Genomic DNA, 19,971 nt, shown 5'->3' with positions numbered 1-19,971 from the left:
GGCAGAGAGAGGAACAGGAGAGGCTGATGCAAAAAAGCGAGCCACAGATGCTGCCTCTGTTTAGATATTTCACTGATGACTTTTCCAATTACAGAAACAGTAATTTGCCATAAAAGGCTCCAGACTGCCGGGAAGGATAGAATGGAACTGGGTAATTGGTGGTGGTGGGGGGGTATCACATGAGATATAATCCATATCATTCTCCAGTGGGAGTGGAGCAGCATTAGTCAAGCAGGGGGATCATTTGTTTTTATAGCAGCCTCCCTCAACGCTCTGCAGATGCTGACACCACTTTAAACATCACTCAGGAAGGGGAGTAAATGGCCTCTCTCTTGTCGTAGCTCCCTCCTTCTCACACTGTGTCTTCAGTAAGTGTACAAACATCCCCGGGTCTTTGTTGACCAACCACTGGGGGCATTGGACTATTGACAGCTGTATGTGTTTGCCCACATGCACAAGTTCAGGCCTCCCCGGCCAGAACATAATATGCTGAGCCCGTGTGTTTGGTGTTTGTCAGTTGCGGCCTTTTACCTTTTACTGAAATCAGAAGTAATTGTAATTGTGTGATTAGGGTTAGGGCTGAGAACCCATTTGAGATCAAGATATTCTTGAATAACTTTTTTTCTGAAGGTCATAGAGACTTGGAAGTTGGTTCCATCTGAACTAAAGTGGGTATGCCCGATCCATTGGTACTGTCCCCGAGCTTCTACGACCTTCGGAAGGGGTCAAACCACAAAATCTAAAATCCAAAGTACAAGATATTTTTGAATAACTTTTTTTCTGAAAGTCATAGAGACTTGAGATTTTCATGATTAATAAAGGGGTGCCTGTCACGCACCCATACCGAATTTCAGCTTGTTTCGAGCAAGCAGCGCAGAGTTATTCAACCTAAGGTCATATGGGTAAGGGCTGAAATTAGGGTTAGGGTTACAATTAGGGTTAGGGTTAGGGTTGTGATTAGGGTTAGGGATGGAACCCATTGGAGATAAAGATATTCTTGAATAACTTTTTTTCTGAAGGTCATAGAGACTTGGAAGTTGGTTCCATCTGAACTAATGTGAGTATGCCCGATCCATTGGTACCGTCCCCGAGCTTCTACGACCTTCGGAAGGGGTCAAACCACAAAATCTAAACTCAAAAGTACAAGATATTTTTGAATAACTTTTTTTCTGAAAGTCATAGAGACTTGAGAATTTCATGATTAATAAAGGGGTGCCTGCCACGCACCCATACCGAATTTCAGCTTGTTTCGAGCAAGCAGCGCAGAGTTATTCAACCTAAGGTCATATGGGTAAGGGCTGAAATTAGGGTTAGGGTTACAATTAGGGTTAGGGTTAGGGTTGTGATTAGGGTTAGGGATGGAACCCATTGGAGATAAAGATATTCTTGAATAACTTTTTTTCTGAAGGTCATAGAGACTTGGAAGTTGGTTCCATCTGAACTAAAGTGGGTATGCCCGATCCATTGGTACCGTCCCCGAGCTTCTACGACCTTCGGAAGGGGTCAAACCACAACATCTAAAATCAAAAGTACAAGATATTTTTGAATAACTTTTTTTCTGAAAGTCATAGAGACTTGAGATTTTCATGATTAATAAAGGGGAGCCTGCTACGCACCCATACCGAATTTCAGCTTGTTTCGAGCAAGCAGCGCAGAGTTATTCAACCTAAGGTCATATGGGTAAGGGCTGAAATTAGGGTTAGGGTTACAATTAGGGTTAGGGTTAGGGTTGTGATTAGGGTTAGGGTTAGGGTTGTGATTAGGGTTAGGGATGGAACCCATTGGAGATAAAGATATTCTTGAATAACTTTTTTTCTGAAGGTCATAGAGACTTGGAAGTTGGTTCCATCTGAACTAAAGTGGGTATGCCCGATCCATTGGTACCGTCCCCGAGCTTCTACGACCTTCGGAAGGGGTCAAACCACAAAATCTAAAATCAAAAGTACAAGATATTTTTGAATAACTTTTTTTCTGAAAGTCATAGAGACTTGAGATTTTCATGATTAATAAAGGGGAGCCTGCCACACACCCATACCGAATTTCAGCTTGTTTCGAGCAAGCAGCGCGGAGTTATTCACCCTAAGGTGATATGGGTAAGGGCTGAAATTAGGGTTAGGGTTACAATTAGGGTTAGGGTTAGGGTTGTGATTAGGGTTAGGGTTAGGGTTGTGATTAGGGTTAGGGATGGAACCCATTGGAGATAAAGATATTCTTGAATAACTTTTTTTCTGAAGGTCATAGAGACTTGGAAGTTGGTTCCATCTGAACTAAAGTGGGTATGCCCGATCCATTGGTACCGTCCCCGAGCTTCTACGACCTTCGGAAGGGGTCAAACCACAACATCTAAAATCAAAAGTACAAGATATTTTTGTATAACTTTTTTTCTGAAAGTCATAGAGACTTGAGCTTTTCATGATTAATAAAGGGGAGCCTGCTACGCACCCATACCGAATTTCAGCTTGTTTCGAGCAAGCAGCGCAGAGTTATTCAACCTAAGGTCATATGGGTAAGGGCTGAAATTAGGGTTAGGGTTACAATTAGGGTTAGGGTTAGGGTTGTGATTAGGGTTAGGGTTAGGGTTGTGATTAGGGTTAGGGATGGAACCCATTGGAGATAAAGATATTCTTGAATAACTTTTTTTCTGAAGGTCATAGAGACTTGGAAGTTGGTTCCATCTGAACTAAAGTGGGTATGCCCGATCCATTGGTACCGTCCCCGAGCTTCTACGACCTTCGGAAGGGGTCAAACCACAACATCTAAAATCAAAAGTACAAGATATTTTTGAATAACTTTTTTTCTGAAAGTCATAGAGACTTGAGATTTTCATGATTAATAAAGGGGTGCCTGCCACGCACCCATACCGAATTTCAGCTTGTTTCGAGCAAGCAGCGCAGAGTTATTCAACCTAAGGTCATATGGGTAAGGGCTGAAATTAGGGTTAGGGTTACAATTAGGGTTAGGGTTAGGGTTGTGATTAGGGTTAGGGTTAGGGTTGTGATTAGGGTTAGGGATGGAACCCATTGGAGATAAAGATATTCTTGAATAACTTTTTTTCTGAAGGTCATAGAGACTTGGAAGTTGGTTCCATCTGAACTAAAGTGGGTATGCCCGATCCATTGGTACCGTCCCCGAGCTTCTACGACCTTCGGAAGGGGTCAAACCACAAAATCTAAAATCAAAAGTACAAGATATTTTTGAATAACTTTTTTTTCTGAAAGTCATAGAGACTTGAGACTTTCATGATTAATAAAGGGGAGCCTGCCACGCACCCATACCGAATTTCAGCTTGTTTCGAGCAAGCAGCGCAGAGTTATTCAACCTAAGGTCATATGGGTAAGGGCTGAAATTAGGGTTAGGGTTACAATTAGGGTTAGGGTTAGGGTTGTGATTAGGGTTAGGGTTAGGGTTGTGATTAGGGTTAGGGATGGAACCCATTGGAGATAAAGATATTCTTGAATAACTTTTTTTCTGAAAGTCATAGAGACTTGATATTTCCATGATTAATAAAGGGGAGCCTGCCACACACCCACTCTGAACTAATGTGGGTATGCCCGATCCAATGGTACCATAACCCTGAAGGTCATAAAGACACCACCAACTTTGGCTTCGTAATTAGTCACAACATTAATATTGTTTGTAGGCGAATCGGTTTAATTCTATGAACCATTGCTGCTGTTTGTTCGTAGTGTTTACGGTGAATTTTGAACCGGCTACAGAGTAGAGACTCACATGCCTAGTATATGTGAATGGTTTTCTGATATATACATTTCCAGGTGTGTTGGCGTGGACAGAGATTAGTACTCATACAAGGCTCAATTGTTTTAGTTTTAATATTTGTGCGTCGACTTCGTCTCACTCCATTCTTCCATTCATGAATTCGATTTTTAGCCAGGTTTAGGTTTCTGGATCCTATCCAGCTGCTTGTTTCCCCAGCAGGTGTCCTTTCCATAGATGCTCTCCGCTTTGTCTCTTAATTCCTTCATTCTTATAAACCAGGAAATTAGAACGCTCTCATATGCAACCATTGCTCTCTTGGCCTCTAATCTGCCATATTGTGATTATTTACCCTTCTGTGGTTTAATAGCTTTCGTAAACAGCTTAATAGAATTCAACATGGCCTCAGGATGTGTGGGTACATGTGTCACTGTATTCAATGACTTTTTGTCCTCCTCCCCTTGTCTTGATTTTACCGTGTGGGTTATCCACAGTATAATCAAATATGATCATAACCAAACTGTTAAGCTGTTGTCACTCTCCTCCTTTCTCTCCTTTTTTTTAAGCCTGATCGTTCCCTCACTCTGTACTGGGCATTCACAATGTAATTATATATGATTTACAAACAGCTGTAGCCGTAATGGTGTATAAACAGATTATGGAACAAGGGAGAAAAAAAAGAGACAAGAGGCATAAGGAGATGAAAACAAGAGAGAAACTGGCCGGCGACAGACGCAGTCAGTGGTTTGGCTCTTCGTCTTTTTATTGGCTCTGCTCGCAACACAAAATGAGCTCTCACGCTCGACATGGTTTACCCCTTCCACATGCAGATATTCAGTTGTCTTTTAGCCAACATTAAATGGGAATCTGCCTCTGTAATGCAGTGTGTCCTGGCTGCATTTTACTTCCTAATGTGACTGCTGCTCACATCCACTCAGAATTTCACTGGGCTGCTGCACATGCATAAGAGTTTGCTCAATTGACCCCACAGGGCCTGGATTTTCTCTCTGCACCGTTTTTCCATGTAAAGCCCATTTCAGTTTCCCTCCACGCTGATCGCAGTCACAGCCTTTTCTTTTATTGTGGTCATTTATGTCCCTTTCCTTGTGCAAACTTGCTCCTTCTGTATACTTATGTGTTGTGATAAGCGCATTTACACTATATCACGTCTGTGGGATATTGCCAAAATCTCATACCCAGATATTGTTACTTATTATTCGTACCTTCTCTCGACTGTGTAAATTGGGGCCATTGCTTTGCAGATATAAGTTGCGATGGCAGCTGTTCCCTCCTTCCATTTTCATTGGTTTTTTCGCCATATGTTACATCTGTGGTTTGTTTTAAGCACTCGACTATACTCTCATCCACAGACTCTGATTCTGACGTAGGTGGTAAAAGAGGTTTATTGTGTGGAATTTGGAAGACATGGTCCTTTGGTTTGTTTCAGACTTTATCATAACCAAAACATGTCCATCTGACAGAAGGTAGCCCCTCTTTCAGATACCACCTCCTTTTTTGTCTTGGCGGGTTGAAGACTTTATTCCTATTTGGAATCTTCCCATTTAGGTGAAAGAACTCGGTGAGCCTCAGTTGTCCATATTTGAATATTTCTACAACACACACCGTTAGCAGAGAAGATTGTTAGTCCAACTTCCATGCAGACAAACCAAAAGGCTTGAAGTAGATCATCTCAGAACATCTCAGTATTATTTCCTTTGGGAGGGAGCAGATAACCAGACTGGATCATCATTTCAAGATGATTCTGTTCTTGAGAGTGGGAATTGTCTCAAGATGCATCTTATCCCAGGGACAAGGATAGGAGGGCAACTCCTTACGTGAAACAAAATCTAAAGCATTCTTACAGAGGCCTCAGCACATCACTTTGGTCAGGCTCTGTACATTTCTTACACAGAATCAAAGATGTAATAATCTCAAATTCCCTGACAACCATTTTTGCCAATCCTTCCTGCATCCATTCCGCGTGGAAGAGCACAAAGTGCCGTCCAAATGACGAAAAGTAGTGCTGTAAAGAGTGAGACAATGTGACATGACAGATGTCATCACATCGCACAGAGCTACACTACACAGATAATGGAAAAGCACTCACGTACGCAGGAGGATGATGTGTTCCTGATAAATTCATAACCCCAAACTCCAGTTTGTCCTGCTCAGCAAATCAGAACTTTAAATCCCAACAGAGAATAATGACAGTGGATGAAGCCCACTATACACACTAAATCAAACATGCACGAATGTGGACATGCACATTATAAAATGCTGTATCCACATATTGATTTTTACTGTACAGTCTTTTTCTTTTTATTATTTCACAAAAGCTAGAATTGACATCAGTCTGTGGAAAGGCTCTGGTTTATTTTCAAAAGTGTAACTGCCCTTGACTTGGAACTAATTCAAGTGAATCCATGGGTCACAGCTTGTTAAGATTGGTGATCCATAACACTGCACTGTCAGTGCCCTCTGACTTCATAACCCAACCAGAGCCTATACAGAGTCTGCAGGATATAGAGAAAACGGTTATAGCAGAACATACAGTGTACAAGTACCAGGGAAAGAAAGAGGACAGAACAAAACAGAATGCATGTTGGGTTTCGATCGGGCTTGGTTAGTTTTGTCTCTGGTTTGTAGGAATTCTGACTCTTTAACTAAAGGTCAATTTAGAGTCTCCAAGTAAACTAACCCCGGTCTGCATTTCTTTGGCCTTTCCTGGAGCAAACCCCCACAGAAACCTAAACCAGGACTTAAACTAGGAACCTTCTTCTGCCAGGCAACAGTGATAACCACTTCCCCCCCATGCCACCTCATCTTACAACCATCAATCCTGTAAAGTGCAGTGATCAACGTCTTCTTCCAGGAGGAAAACGCAGCATAGTTGAGGTGCTTGGGAACAAATTGTACAATATGTGTGAGAAGCAGTTTAATCACATCGGCCCCGTTTTTGATATGAGATGTGAATAGAAAATAAAGAGGTTGACTTGAATGGCTTCTGGGGCTCTTCAGAAGATTTAGAGTGATGCATGTGAGCAGCACAAGCAGTAACGGGACCTTCCCCAGAAAAAGCTTGATTTGTATTTATGACTGCACTGTAAGTGTAATTCAAAGCCAGCAGCGTGATGGCGATGGAAAGCATTTAGGCAACCCATCTGATTTGACAGCGAGGAATTGGCTGTCAAACGTATGACGTGCGGAGCGGTGGCAGTCATATCATCTCACCATCACCGAATCAGGACACTGCTCACGATGTGGCATGTTGGAATTTTTTTCCCCGTTTAATGTATCGCACAGCTGCATCTTCATACCATCACTCAGGACGGCTTTTACCATTTCCATGAATAAAGCATTGTTAATTAGGCTCGACTAAGAGGCTCCATCCATTAAGGCTTCATCAGCCTGAGTATATACTGTTCATAGCAGGTACAACCCTTATTAAAGGTTGTGTGCCATTTATTTCAGTTCTTGCTGGAACCCACAGCGGAACATGGCCCTGGAAGAGATATAAATATATATCTCTGTGTAAATGTACACACATAAATAATCACTAGTGCACTTGAAGAGGGAGGGAAGACACACACTAACCTTTTTTAATTAGATTAATAAATCAAGGAAGTGGCCGGCTGTGACGGCTGCAGCCCCAACGCCTTCCCAGCTAGTCTGCACCAAGCCACCGTGGCAAAGCTGGAGCGTAATGATGTCACCACACCACCCCTGAGTGTATGTGTGTGTTTATGAGATGCAGGCAATTCATCCGACAATGTTTTTCCAAAAACTGCTTTCTCTACAAAATGCTGTGGATGTGTCTGTTTCGTGCGTGTGTGTGTGTTTATACTCCTATTCCCCACACTGCATTCATCAGCAGTTGGTGTAGCAGTAGGTGGCCAATGAGGTGTTTGGACACCCCCCCTCCTGCCCTGACCCCCTCCACAATCAAACTGAGCTCCCAGTTTTTCTCTCTAAATCCCCTCATACCCCTCGTCGGTGTTTCTATTTTCCTCTTAGTTTGACATCATGCTAATGAAGATTTCCTGCAAACTGCTGGTTGGCAGCTGCCAGGCTGTCTCAGCACAGAGAACCCTGGGAAAACAGCCTCATTATTTATATATCTGTGTATTATATTTACCAGCATAAATAATATAAGGCGTTAATGACAACTCATAGCAGCAGTGCAGGGGTAAGGTGAGTGCTGCCTTCCCTCAAGCTGTTTCACAGTAACATGCAAGAAGCAGAAGTCATTTTCTCACTGACTGTATCCATGTGCACATACAAACACAAGTCTACATTCAAAATGATCAGTAAAGAGCTTCTTGTTTTAAGCTGTTTTCAGAACTCTGGAAAATGTCCTGAAAATTGGCGACTGGGTAGAGCAGCAGGAGGCAGGACATTCATACATTTTGTTCTCATCACTAAAAGCTCTTGAATCTTATTGTCTTTTCAAGTTGATGTTTTTGTGGTCGTCTTCTGCACGTATGACTTTTTATTTCTCTTCCTGAGATATTTGTATTTTTGCAGACTCGTGTCCATCACGTGTTCGAAATGACGCTTGCAGCCTTTTGCTTGGGGGCTGGCAGGACATTGTTCGGGAAATGTCTGGAGCAGCTGAGTCAGACATTTCCCACATACAGGAAGCTTTTGAAACCAACTAATTTAAACTCTCTCACTTTTATGTCTCTTAAGTTTATTTGGACCCTGGATTTTATATTTTTTAATATTAATACATATTTTACAAATAAAACAGCATCATCTGGCCTTCATGCCTACAAACACCCTGCAGCAGCTGAATCTGTGAAAACAGGCTTGAAATATGCAGCCATTGAATTTCATATGGGCCATTTTACTAAATCAGCTGCTTTGATTGATTGTGCACACACACACACACACACACACACACACAGAGAGAGCACAAACAAATCGACTGTATATGTTGCACAAACAGCAGCAGGTGACTCTCTGGGAGATGCATATATATAGTGGTGCTCGCAATCAGCTTCCCAATTGCAATTGATGGGTCTAAATTAGGCCGCCATTTACCACAGTCATTGAAACCACAGAGCCCTCACTCACTATCTGCTTTTTCCTTCTGCAACTATATCGACAGCCACATTCTCCTGAATCCACCATAATAGGTCTGCCCCTCATGATATAATGGTTTGATAGGCCATAAAGGCCCAACGGGTGAGCAGGCTTGCTTTACTCAAATCTGTATTTCTCCAACAGGGTCAAAGCAGCTTTAACTACGTGGTGCTGATGTGCCAAAAGTCACAAAAACCACAGTTTATTTTTCTTCTGGGTATTTCTGGTCTCTTTTTGGTTTCTAAAGGGCAGTTGAGGTCAACGTGATCAGATTCCATGTGGCATAACAATGGAGTTGTAATATTTGAGATTTAATAACCTTGTCTTTCCTCCACATCCTCCACAACCTAAATCTGTTTTTAACAAATGTTATTTTTGAGTTTGAATGAAAAGCTTTGTAATCTACCAAGATGAATTGTTATTTTTTGTGCTTGTCCATGTGAATTAATGTTTATAACTCAGTTTTAAGGGAGTGATGCAATTTAACTTCAGCCTTAGCATCTTATATCAAACTAAACTGCGTCGTGCAATGAAGTAATAAATCTAATTTTTTAATAACAAAAGAGAAGTGATTACTAGAAGATTTAAACAGCCCAGACAACCTCCAGAAAAATCCTCAGCTTGTGTGTGTGCACAAAAAGCTCTGCAAAGAAGCATGAGTTTATTCCTCTTATACTGATGAATTTATTCAGGTCTGCGAAGGTGGGATACAATGGTTTTCATTTTCTGCTGTAGCTCTAGGACCTGCTCTCTGTCAATCACTCAGTCGGGCCAACATGCAAACGAAATGAAAACGCCTGCACCTCTATAGCCGAGAGAATTTAATGAAATCTGCGACCCAATATTTCCAATGTCCTCTCTGTGGGGAGTGGGAAAACACGTTTTAAATTAGATTAAATAGTAATAAAGGCAAAGCAGCAGACGTATCAGTGTCAAAGTGTGTGTGTGTGTGTGTGGGGGGGGGGCTTGGAGCCATCGCAGTGAAGCTGTAAATTAAAGTGTCTCTGCCTAGAAGTTGTCACTCATGTTGTCACTGTGTCTGTTTTAAGGAGGCCAGTTGGAAAGTCTGATGGAGACCATGAGAGCAGAGATCGCCGCCCAGCCTCCAGTGGAAGGATCCTACGCCGGACGCCGAGGGGACTACTGCATAGCCAAGTTCGCTGACGGAGAATGGTGAGCAAACGTTATGATACTTAACCCATCAGCAACATGCACTGAAAACTAACTGATCTCCCCTGGTCGGTCAGAGGCGACGGATCCGACTTAAATCAGTGTTTCAGCAAATACCCTGAATTCAAGTATCACAGGACAGAAAAACTGCGTGACTCTACCTAAAGTAATTATTATTATATAACAGTTTGGTCAGCAACATACTGTACGTCTGTGTTTTTCTTCTATCCGTCTTTATAATCACCTGACATTTTCCTCTTACCTTGTTTCTGTTTAAGCCTGTGATGTGTTAACTGCAGACACCCTCAGGGTGTAATTAGCTCACTGCCACTGCTCTGGCCCTGTAGAATCAGCAGCCGCTTGACAGTAACACGCACGCACGCACACACCCACACACACACACACACATATACAACCCCACACCCCCACACCCCTCTTCATCTTGTCTCTGCACCGGATGCTGGAAGTTTACAGATGGTCATGGGGACAGATAGAAGTCACAGTGATCGAGGGAGGGAGAGAGAGTGTCTATGTCAGGAAGGTGATGACAAAAAAAGATCACAAAACTGATGATGGAAAAAAAAAAAAAAAAAAGTTCCCTGGAGCAGGTGTTCTTCTCTCTTCCCTCAGTCTTCCTCTGCCTCTCCTGGGTATCTGGGGCCAAGCTAAAGTTACTCTCTTGCTCCAGCCTCCAAAAACGAGTTGTAGAAACCCATCACTCCCTTTAACCTATTGTTTGTAAAGACAATTGTCATTTTATTTTTTCAGCAGCCGAATAATAATCCTGCACCCTGTGGCAAATTATTTTTTTGTCTTTAAAAAAAAAAGAAAACAGCTCCATATAATTCAGCGAGCTAATTATGTTTATGTTCACATTGTGTCCACATCTTTGTATTTTGTGACGCATGTGGAATGTCGGCTTGTTTCATTAGGGGGCTAATTAGAAATCCGTTGCCTTTCAAGGCCTTTCAGAACACCGCAGAGTCAGAGTGAATGGAAAGGAGGGGGAAAATAAAAAACTGCGTTCATCAGTCACTCACCCCGTCTCTCCCTCATCCTCCCTGCATCTGTAGCTCGTCTTTATGTCTTCCCGTTTATCGCTTATAACTTTGTTCTCTTGTCTCTCTTCGTCTGTGTGGGTCTTCTCTCCCGCTGTCCTTGCTTTGCTGCCAGTTTGTCTTTGTCACTCACTTGTGTGTCGTGGTTGAGAGTCAGACGAGTGGTGGTCAGACGAAGAGACACCTCCTGAATCGAAGTAACTTAAACTGAGGAAGATATTGTGAATTCATGACCAGGATTTAGCTCTTCCTCGGATCACAGACTGTGTGTAAAGATAGACGACAGGATGGCTCCACAAAAAAACCATCTCGATCGCCCCCCTGGGAGTTGGCTGCGTTGCAGATCATACATCCTGCCAGCTCCATGTTAGTAGGTGGGACATGGGCCAAACGAAACACACGATGGTTCTTATCACACTGATATATGTTTGTTTCTGGATAGTGAGCGGACGTGGTCTCGTCGTCCATCTTTATATACAGTCTATACCTTAGAAACGTACCATTGCTTTTCCTTAAATTTGTCAATAATGTGTTTGTCAATTATTTCAACTTTCTCTCATTCAGATGTCCTCCGGTCTTTTTTTTTATCATTACCTCTAATGGTTTAAAGTTATTTTCTACAAGACAAAAATAGCCTAAAATATCTGTCCTTTATTGCAAAGAGGCCTCTGTGCAATTTCAGAGCCCTTCCTTGTCCTGATAGAGCCCCCCCCCCCCCTCTGTCCGCCCGGTGTCCCCCCCTCACTCCCCCGGGCCGCTCATCCTCGCCTGCTCCTCTCCTCCGATCACAACAGACAGATCCTCCAACACCTTCTCCCCAGGGAAATAAGCATGGAATCATTTACTCATCTCCTTTTCCTCTTGTGCCCTCTCTCTTCATCTCTTGCTCCCCTCCTCTCCCTCCCTCTCTCTCTCTCTCCCCCCATCTTCCTCTCCCTCTTTCAATTATTCTATTGCCGCTGCAGGTACAGAGCCAGAGTGGAGAAAGTTGAGTCGCCGGCAAAGGTGCATGTCTTCTACATCGACTATGGCAACGTAAGTACATGTGACCAAATGTGACCGTGTGGCAAAGCGACTGAATGTTGCGTTATCACCGTTAAAAAAGACAAATCAGTTATATCAGTTGATGCTCAAAACCCACAGCCAGAGGGAATCTAGAATCTGAAAGGGGATTTCTTTTCTATTTCTTGCATCTACCAGACACCAGTTGTTTGCGTATCTCCATGTTCAAAGCGGCCTTAATGTATCCTTTCAGCTGGAGGTTTTTTAGGCCAAATACGACGCAGGCATATTTGTTTTCCTTTGTTTACCACTGAAGCAAATGGTACAACTGAGTATATCATTTTTATTTCTTTTTGAACCAGTGACAAAAGCAGAACCCCCCCCCTTCTATCTCAGTCTCTTTTCTCATATCTCTGCGATGATGAAGGCACTCTCTCGATCCTTATGAGTGCGTTATTGTCTGCGTCCCTGCCCACGTGCGTACACATGCTTGCATCACCAAGTGGCTCATGCAGCCAACCCCTGGCCCGCGGGAGATTTCCCATAATGCAGTGGAGCGGCACAGTGTGTGACTGACCCCGGAGTGGGGGACAGCTCGAGGTTTGGCTGGCAGACGCGATGCATCCTGGCATGTTGCTGAAAGTGTGATTCTCCGAGGCCAACCTGGCACACACACACACACACACACAGGCTGCTATCCACCTCGGCCTATGTAGTTTTGTGTCTTCTTCGATTGAGTCATTCTGGCCGTGGTTTCATGCTGCTGTGTCATGAGCTATTAGTCACAGGTACAGCTCCATACCTGAATTATTATATGATCATTAGCAAACACAGCAGAGCACTTTTGTCTTTCATTTTTAAAGGCCACATTTACAGTGCTGTCAAACTCTAATAAGGCGTCAATAAATCTTAACCTTCCAATCCATAATAAATGTTGAGGGTATTCTCTGTCTAGACTGTACAGTCCAATGAACACATTAACCTAAGATATGGAGGTCATTAAATTAACTCCCCACTTCTAACGGCTATATTTGTCTGACTTTCCACCGGTGTGTTCTCCCTGTGGTGATCAGTGATTGGACATTACTCACTCCGACTTACACCTGTTGGGACGTATTAACTTTAACGCTTTCATTTGTGTGTTTCATTTGCTGAAATTTGCATTTTTGTTTAGATTCTGAACTTGGGATTAGGGTCAGGGTCGTTTCAAATAGTTGATGAGAAAAAGCTTGTGTTAAGATATGACTTTCATGAAATCTTTACACGGTCGAACTGGGATGTTCAGTCCCTTCAGCGAGGTCTAGGTTCTACCCCTGGTCCCCCTGGCCCCTTTAGAGCAGAGGCTCTACACTGAATCCTCACCCTGAATCTAAGACTGAGCTCAGAAACTTGTTTGGAGAAAACTTATTTCAGGCCGCGTTCTGGTTCTCTCAGTCACTACCCAGAGATCTTGATCATAGGCGAGGGTTGAAAAGTTAAATGACAAAGCTTTGCCTTGTGGCTCAGCTCCGTCCTCACCACACGGTCCAGTACCACCCCTGCATTACAACGTAGGCAAGTTTTTAATTGATGTTACACAATCATCACGATATCCAAATACACAATAACAACACAGGCACATATTGTTGCCCTTTTTTTTGTGACAAGTTGGGTGACGTTCAACCCAACGTCTATTGTCATCTTTACTCATTCTTCACCTTTTGCTTGTCGCTGCGCTACAGAGCAGATGGCTCAGTGAGAGGGGTCTCAGCACGGCTGTAGAAACAGCTGTGAAATGAGTGGTAAGGTGACATATACCAGCGTGTGGCCCCAAAGCTACAACTACAAAATGGTATCTGTCCTTCCTCCACATTGCGAAAGTAAACATGTGTAATGCGGAGCTGATGTAAACTTACATTCCAGGGAACAGGACGAGATCCAGTGTGAGTCTGTGTTGAGTTTTGTTTGAACATGTTCTTCACTTCGATTTGATTTAAGAGACTCAAAAATTCTAAGAGGAAAATGTCTTCACAAGCTTCCAACAAGCTTGTTGCATTTTTCTGTTTTATGTGTGTGTATCATTACTGAACACGCCTGAGCTCGTCCCTACGTCTCCTCTAACTTGTGTTGCTGCAGTTGTAGCAAGAGATGGAAGTCTGTCGTGTTTGCTTTGAAAATGGCTTCATCTCAAACAAATACACAAATTACTGTTGAGCTTCACTTCATGGTCTCAAAACCTCGCCCTCCAGAATCTGATCATTTCCAGAGAGTAAATATTTCAAACCATGAACAGAGACTTTAGCAGCTTTAGTATCCGCAGTATTTGCACATAGTATTACAGCCGTAGTCAAAACAAATGTCAGTGTGTCTGTTTGATTGCAGAGATCAACATCATGCAGGCTGCCTTGAAAGCTGTTCTATATTGGGTCTCATTTCTGTCCTCTCCTCCTCCTCCCTCAGAGAGAAGTGGTGTCGTCCACCCGTCTAGCTGTCATGCCCCCCGCCTTCAGCACCAGGACCCTGCCAGCACAGGCCACCGAGTATGCCTTCGCCTTCATCCAGGTCCCACAGGACGTAAGTGCACGGACGCGCACTCATAATCTCTAATATGTGTCGCCGCTGAAAGCTTCAAAATTAACTCTGAGATATCAACTTCTTCAGTCTCATTTTCTGCCAGCTTTTGAAAGTCGACTTTCCTGGCAAGACCTAAAAACTGTTTTAACTTTCACTTATCGCACGAGGTGATAAGTTTGTAACCGACGGACGGGGTCGAGATTTCATTCAGAGTATGTGTTGGTGAAAATTGTGCTCATGCATAATGTATGTAGTACAAAGCCGACAGAGCAATGACAAACATGGAGCCATTGATTTACTCGGTTGCAGAATAATTGAGATGGTATCAGAGACGCTTTTACTTTTATATCTTTATTGATTCGATATTTCTGCAGCAACCAAGAGTCCCAAAGCTTCGGTAGATAGCTAGAAGATAAAGGTTTTTCAGGTACTTGCTGTGTTTGTGCTCAAATGTCCATCTGATAGTTGAGAAGCAGTTACTGTTTTTGTTTTTTTCCTGCAGCTAATCTTCTTGTTTACATCAGCGTGTGTTTGCTTAACCCCCGGTGTGTGTTTGTCTCCGCCTGTGTTTTGAGTGTGTCAGGGGGTCAACTCATCGGTAGCGTCCTGAGCCGGCAGCTTCCAGATTAGTTGGTGCAGATACAAACATGGTTTATTTTGTTTTGTGCCTCTTTGGTGCAGGACTAAACTCTGGGTTGTTTGGTACATTCAAGGACATTTGTTTGTAATGTCCCTAGAATCAATTAACTACACTTAAAAGCATTTACTTTTTAAAAGAAAGATTTTTGGAGTTATTAGCAGCACACAGTTGCCACTTTATTAGGCACACTTAGCTTCTGCAGTCGTTAATGGTCAAGTTGTCATAAGGTGCAGATCTGTTGGTTATTTTTGACTTGTCTCTCCTGAAATGATAAAAGTATCAAAGCTTCTCTCAGTTCAGCGGCTTGGTAGTAGCTGTGTGTTCAGACGTGTGTGTCTGCGCACAAACTTGTAATCCTTGTGTGCATGCTATCACCTGTCTCATGAGTCAGTGTCTCCTAAAGGAAGTGGCGCATCTGTTGGTCAAACCCGGGGGACAGAGGCATCACCTACATTTTACAGCCCACACACACACACACCTCTCCCTCTCACTCTTCCTCTGTCACTCTGAATCTGTCTCACCCTTTTCCTGTTCTTTTTATTTTCTCTTGGTTTTTCATTTGTGTGTTTGTCGTCTGGACTGTTTCATCGTGTCATTCTCGCTGACTCCACGCCGCCTCTCTTGCGCTGCACCTTTGCTGCTGCTGCACACAGGACAAGTTGTTGCCTCTGTCGCTCAACCTGCCAAGCGATGCCCTGCACATATGTCTGTCTCCACTATGGAGTCACACGGCTTCACAGTCCAGCCTTAAAATCTCTTTTTCGCAACAACACAAATGTTCTGCTTTCTATTGGACTTTCTTAAGATGCCCTTAAAAGTGACATCATCTTCAAAGAAAAGGTAGAATGGCAGTTTGCCCTCATTAGTCTGTTGTTTTGTAGGAAAACTAAAATAAAATTTGAACTTGTAACTGCACAGCACATGTTATTTTTATCATCTCACTGTAGCAACAAACGCCACCACATTTCAGGTCCAGTTTTATCCTGGATGTTGTGAACTCTCGTGAAGCCGCCTGCTCTCCGGACACCCGGACTCTTCAGGATGCTTCGTCAGCTAATTAAAGAAAGTAGTTAATGTCTGGAGAGCACTTGTAAAAAAGACAAACAACAGAATAAATCCTAAAAAATGCCAAATAAAAAAAAAAAAGTCCTACTGCACAATAGCGGCTTCCTGATGACTTCGGTTTGAAAACAAATGGGGAAAAGATACAACTCCAATTAAACAGTTCCTCAAGGTTACACATCTTTCCTACAATTTATTTTTGTGCATTTGCATCACTTATAACTCGCTGCCATCAACATTTTCTCTTCAAGGGCTGGGTATTGATTCTCTGTAGTTTCTCTGTACCAGCGCTCTCACACTCGTCTTTACATATCCATATACATTTGTTTCTAATGTGCACGTCCTTTATGCGGTTCTTAGGCGGGTGCTTTGTGTGAAGGCAAAGTGAGGAACGGATGCTTTGGCTTTTGAAAAGGTTTTGTAGAAAAACATCTTTTTATATTCCTCTGAGAAAGAATCAAAGTATAACGTGTCATTACTGAAGCTGAGGTTTAAATTGGGTCAGGTGTTGATTGTAAAGAAAAAAAACATCCAGTTACACCGATCATACCACAGTAAGTAAAGTGGAAATATCTCGGCCTGTTGTTAATGCGTCAAGTGTTTTACCTGGGATTGTTCCGCACATAAGGTCGACAAGACGGGGTCACTGGAAGGCTCTCATTAATTCATTAATTTTGTATAACCAGTGTTGACGCATCCTTGTTCTGTAATACTCTCTTCCTGTGTTTTTCTCTCTCCTCCGGTGTCTGCGGTCTCTCCCTTTCTCTCTCTCTCTCTCTCTCTATGTCACACACCAACTCTTCCTCGGCCTCGCTCTCTCTTGCCCTGAGCTCCCCTGCAGCGCCTGTGACAAGCTGACCAGGGGGAGAGCGGGGACAAAAAAAGACCCTTCGCTTTTGTGCCTTGAACAAGCTTCCCTGCCCACACATGCTCACACACACACGCACATACCCAAGGGCGGCTAGCTCGAAGGGGGTTGCCATGGAGACAAGACCAGGGCAAGAAAGAAGGGAAGCAAAGAGATGGATGGTGTAGAGGAGGGATGTATGATGGCCAGGGACCCATTTTTTAGTTTTTAAGTGTCTTCCTGTCTTTGAAGATGCAGCTTCCTTTGTTTTCAGTTTTATTTATTTATTTTTTTTTGCCCTGTCTGCCGGAGGATGTGAGGTCACGATTGCACCGTGGCCGCTCCACCTCCCTCCCCGCACACGCGTTCAATCAATTGCTGGCCTTTCACATTGAAGAGGGTGAGGAATAAGAGCCATAACTAACTGAAGAATGAGAGGAAACGAGAAGAAAGGGATATGAGGAGATAACTCTGGCTGAGGAAATAATTCCCACGCGATCATGAAATAGTTGCTGATTGGTGAATGATACTTATGATTGCGACCACATGATAAAGCATTTTGAACACCTACACCTTTAATCCCCCCCCCACTCAACTGTTATGTTCATGCATATGTGACTGTTTACATCAGCCTCTGCATTGCGTGTCTTTGTGTGTTTGCCCATCACTAACGAGTCATCACTGATAACACACTAATTATCCCTTTCACCTCTTTTTCCTCACATTCCCTCCCTTCTCCTTCCATTCCATTCCATTATCTCCTCACCCTTTTTTCCCCCTCTGTTGATCACACCATCTATTAATGCTCCATTTCCTCTCCTCCTCTTCCTTCCTAATCCCCAATCCTTATCAACGTCTCTCTCTCTCTTCCAGGAGGACGCCCGTGCGGACGTGGTGGACTGTGTGGTTCGGGACATCCAGAACAGCCAGTGCCTGTTGAACGTGGAGTACTCGGGAGCCACCTGCCCGCACGCCACGATACAGTTCGGGGACACCAAGAACGATGTCGGCCTCGGCCTGGTCAAAGAGGGATACGTCATGGTGGACGTCCGCAAGGAAAAGTACCTGCAGAAAATTGTGAGTGAAAAAACAGAGGAACAGCAATCTTAATTTGAGACAAAAGCTGAATTCTAGGCTGCTGTCCAGACTTCTCATGTTGTTTCTCCGACTTGATTGGTCAAATTATTTTCCCTGTTCCAATCAGGGACACTGTCTAGTGTCACTAATGATATAGACTGGGCAGTCAAGGTTAATGTTTTCAGCCAAACCAGTTGAATAATATGAATTTCTATTCGGGTATAAATCCACAAACAACACAGTTTTGTTTCTTCTCATAGTGGAATGAGAATCGTCATTGAACTTTCATCAAAGGAGACATATTATGCTCATTTTCAGGTTCATAATTCTAATTTGGGTTTTTTTCTCGAAAAATATTTACAGAAACACATTTCCTCATTGCTGCAGCTCGTCTATTCAGCCTCTGTCTGAAATACTTGGAGTTAGATCCTGCCTCTTAAGGGCCCCTCCCATTAAAGCCCAGTCTGCTCTGATTGGCCAGCTGGTTCACACTGTTGTAATTGGTCAATGGCTTCCGGCAGGGGTCGGAAGTGTTAGCCTCCGCTCTCCCTCTTCCTGATTTGATAGAGAATGTGCCAGACTAGCTGCTAGGTGTGCATTATGCAAATGTGAACGTTGTAATTTCCCTTGACTGAATTGACTGCGAGTTCAATTCAATTAAATGATATTGTGTAGTGCACCCCATGCATCATCTCAAGGCACTTTACATAGTGAGGTCGAGATATTCCAACATTATAAAGGAACCCAACAGTTCACACAACGAGCAGGCACATGGCGACTGTGCAGAGAAAAACTCTACATTTTCAAATAAGCATTTTTTTTTATTTTATTTATTTGATAAGCAACACTCTGTTAGATACACTGAGTTAATGCATTTAGCGAGGGGAGTCGTTTATATTGTTATATCTGATGCACTGACGAGGCGTTCAGGAGCTTCAGTGTTTCCTGTGGGAGAGAGAAGCTCCCTTTTACGCAGACTAACATTTTTACACACGAGAGAAAATATGATGATATGTCTTTTTGGAGGTGGTCTAACTGTGATAGGTTGAATTTATTGCTAAAAGGTACTGTGTAACATTAAGCACATAGTACGTGTGTTTAGCATTCTTATTGGCAAGCAGGCCTCCCCCATTGTTTATTATTTGATGTAAGAAGGTCCATTTGCCGCCTGTGGCTTTCTGACACTCCAATAATTACCACATCTTCATGCTCGCATACAACTACCTACTCGTTTCCAGCTCAGTGTTTAAATCAGTACCCACAAACTTATATTAGTACATTTTACCGCATATTTGTCAATCTACTGGTGAAAAAGTACACAATTTAAACGACAATATTGCCCCAGATGGCGGCCATTTTGTCAAACCATTTACTGTCCTCTCATTATGCTAATTTGCGCAGCGGACTCAAAGCCACTCTGTACATGAAAGATAAAGAAAAATGGAGGATTTATTCCTCCTGCAATTACTGCTGCCGCACATCCCTAATATTAGTCACTCTGCTGTTTACTTAAAAATTCATACGCACAAAGGGATGGAGAAAAATGTCCACCAGAGTGTAATTATTTATAACCAAATCCAGTATATTTATATGAATTACACGCTGTTACACATTTTGTGCACTCAATTTATTCACTTGCATACAGAGACATAAGTGACTTCTTTTTGTGCAGAAGCAATATAAGCACTCCCGGCCCCCGTCCGTCAATAGAGCACTGAGATCACATGATTGTGAGAGTGTTTTGACCTCTGACCTCTAAAGAG

At 43.0% G+C, this 19,971-nt stretch overlaps 1 protein-coding gene across 1 annotated transcript in view; it reads left to right on the top strand.

The window, feature by feature from the left end:
* The window catches only part of snd1 (staphylococcal nuclease and tudor domain containing 1), a 168,797-nt gene that overhangs the window by 134,393 nt on the left and 14,433 nt on the right, over positions 1-19,971 (top strand). The window contains exons 19-22 of the mRNA XM_069520370.1: positions 9,849-9,972; positions 11,993-12,062; positions 14,469-14,582; positions 18,005-18,208. Of these exons, the coding sequence (XP_069376471.1) occupies positions 9,849-9,972; positions 11,993-12,062; positions 14,469-14,582; positions 18,005-18,208 (512 nt within the window). The remainder of the gene's footprint in view (positions 1-9,848; positions 9,973-11,992; positions 12,063-14,468; positions 14,583-18,004; positions 18,209-19,971) is intronic.

The sequence above is a fragment of the Paralichthys olivaceus genome, chromosome 23, assembly GCF_024713975.1.
Source record: "Paralichthys olivaceus isolate ysfri-2021 chromosome 23, ASM2471397v2, whole genome shotgun sequence".
In the NCBI taxonomy this organism is placed as follows: domain Eukaryota; kingdom Metazoa; phylum Chordata; class Actinopteri; order Pleuronectiformes; family Paralichthyidae; genus Paralichthys; species Paralichthys olivaceus.
The sequence above is the reverse complement of the archived record's forward strand: the minus strand, read 5'-3'. Positions and strand labels throughout refer to the sequence as shown.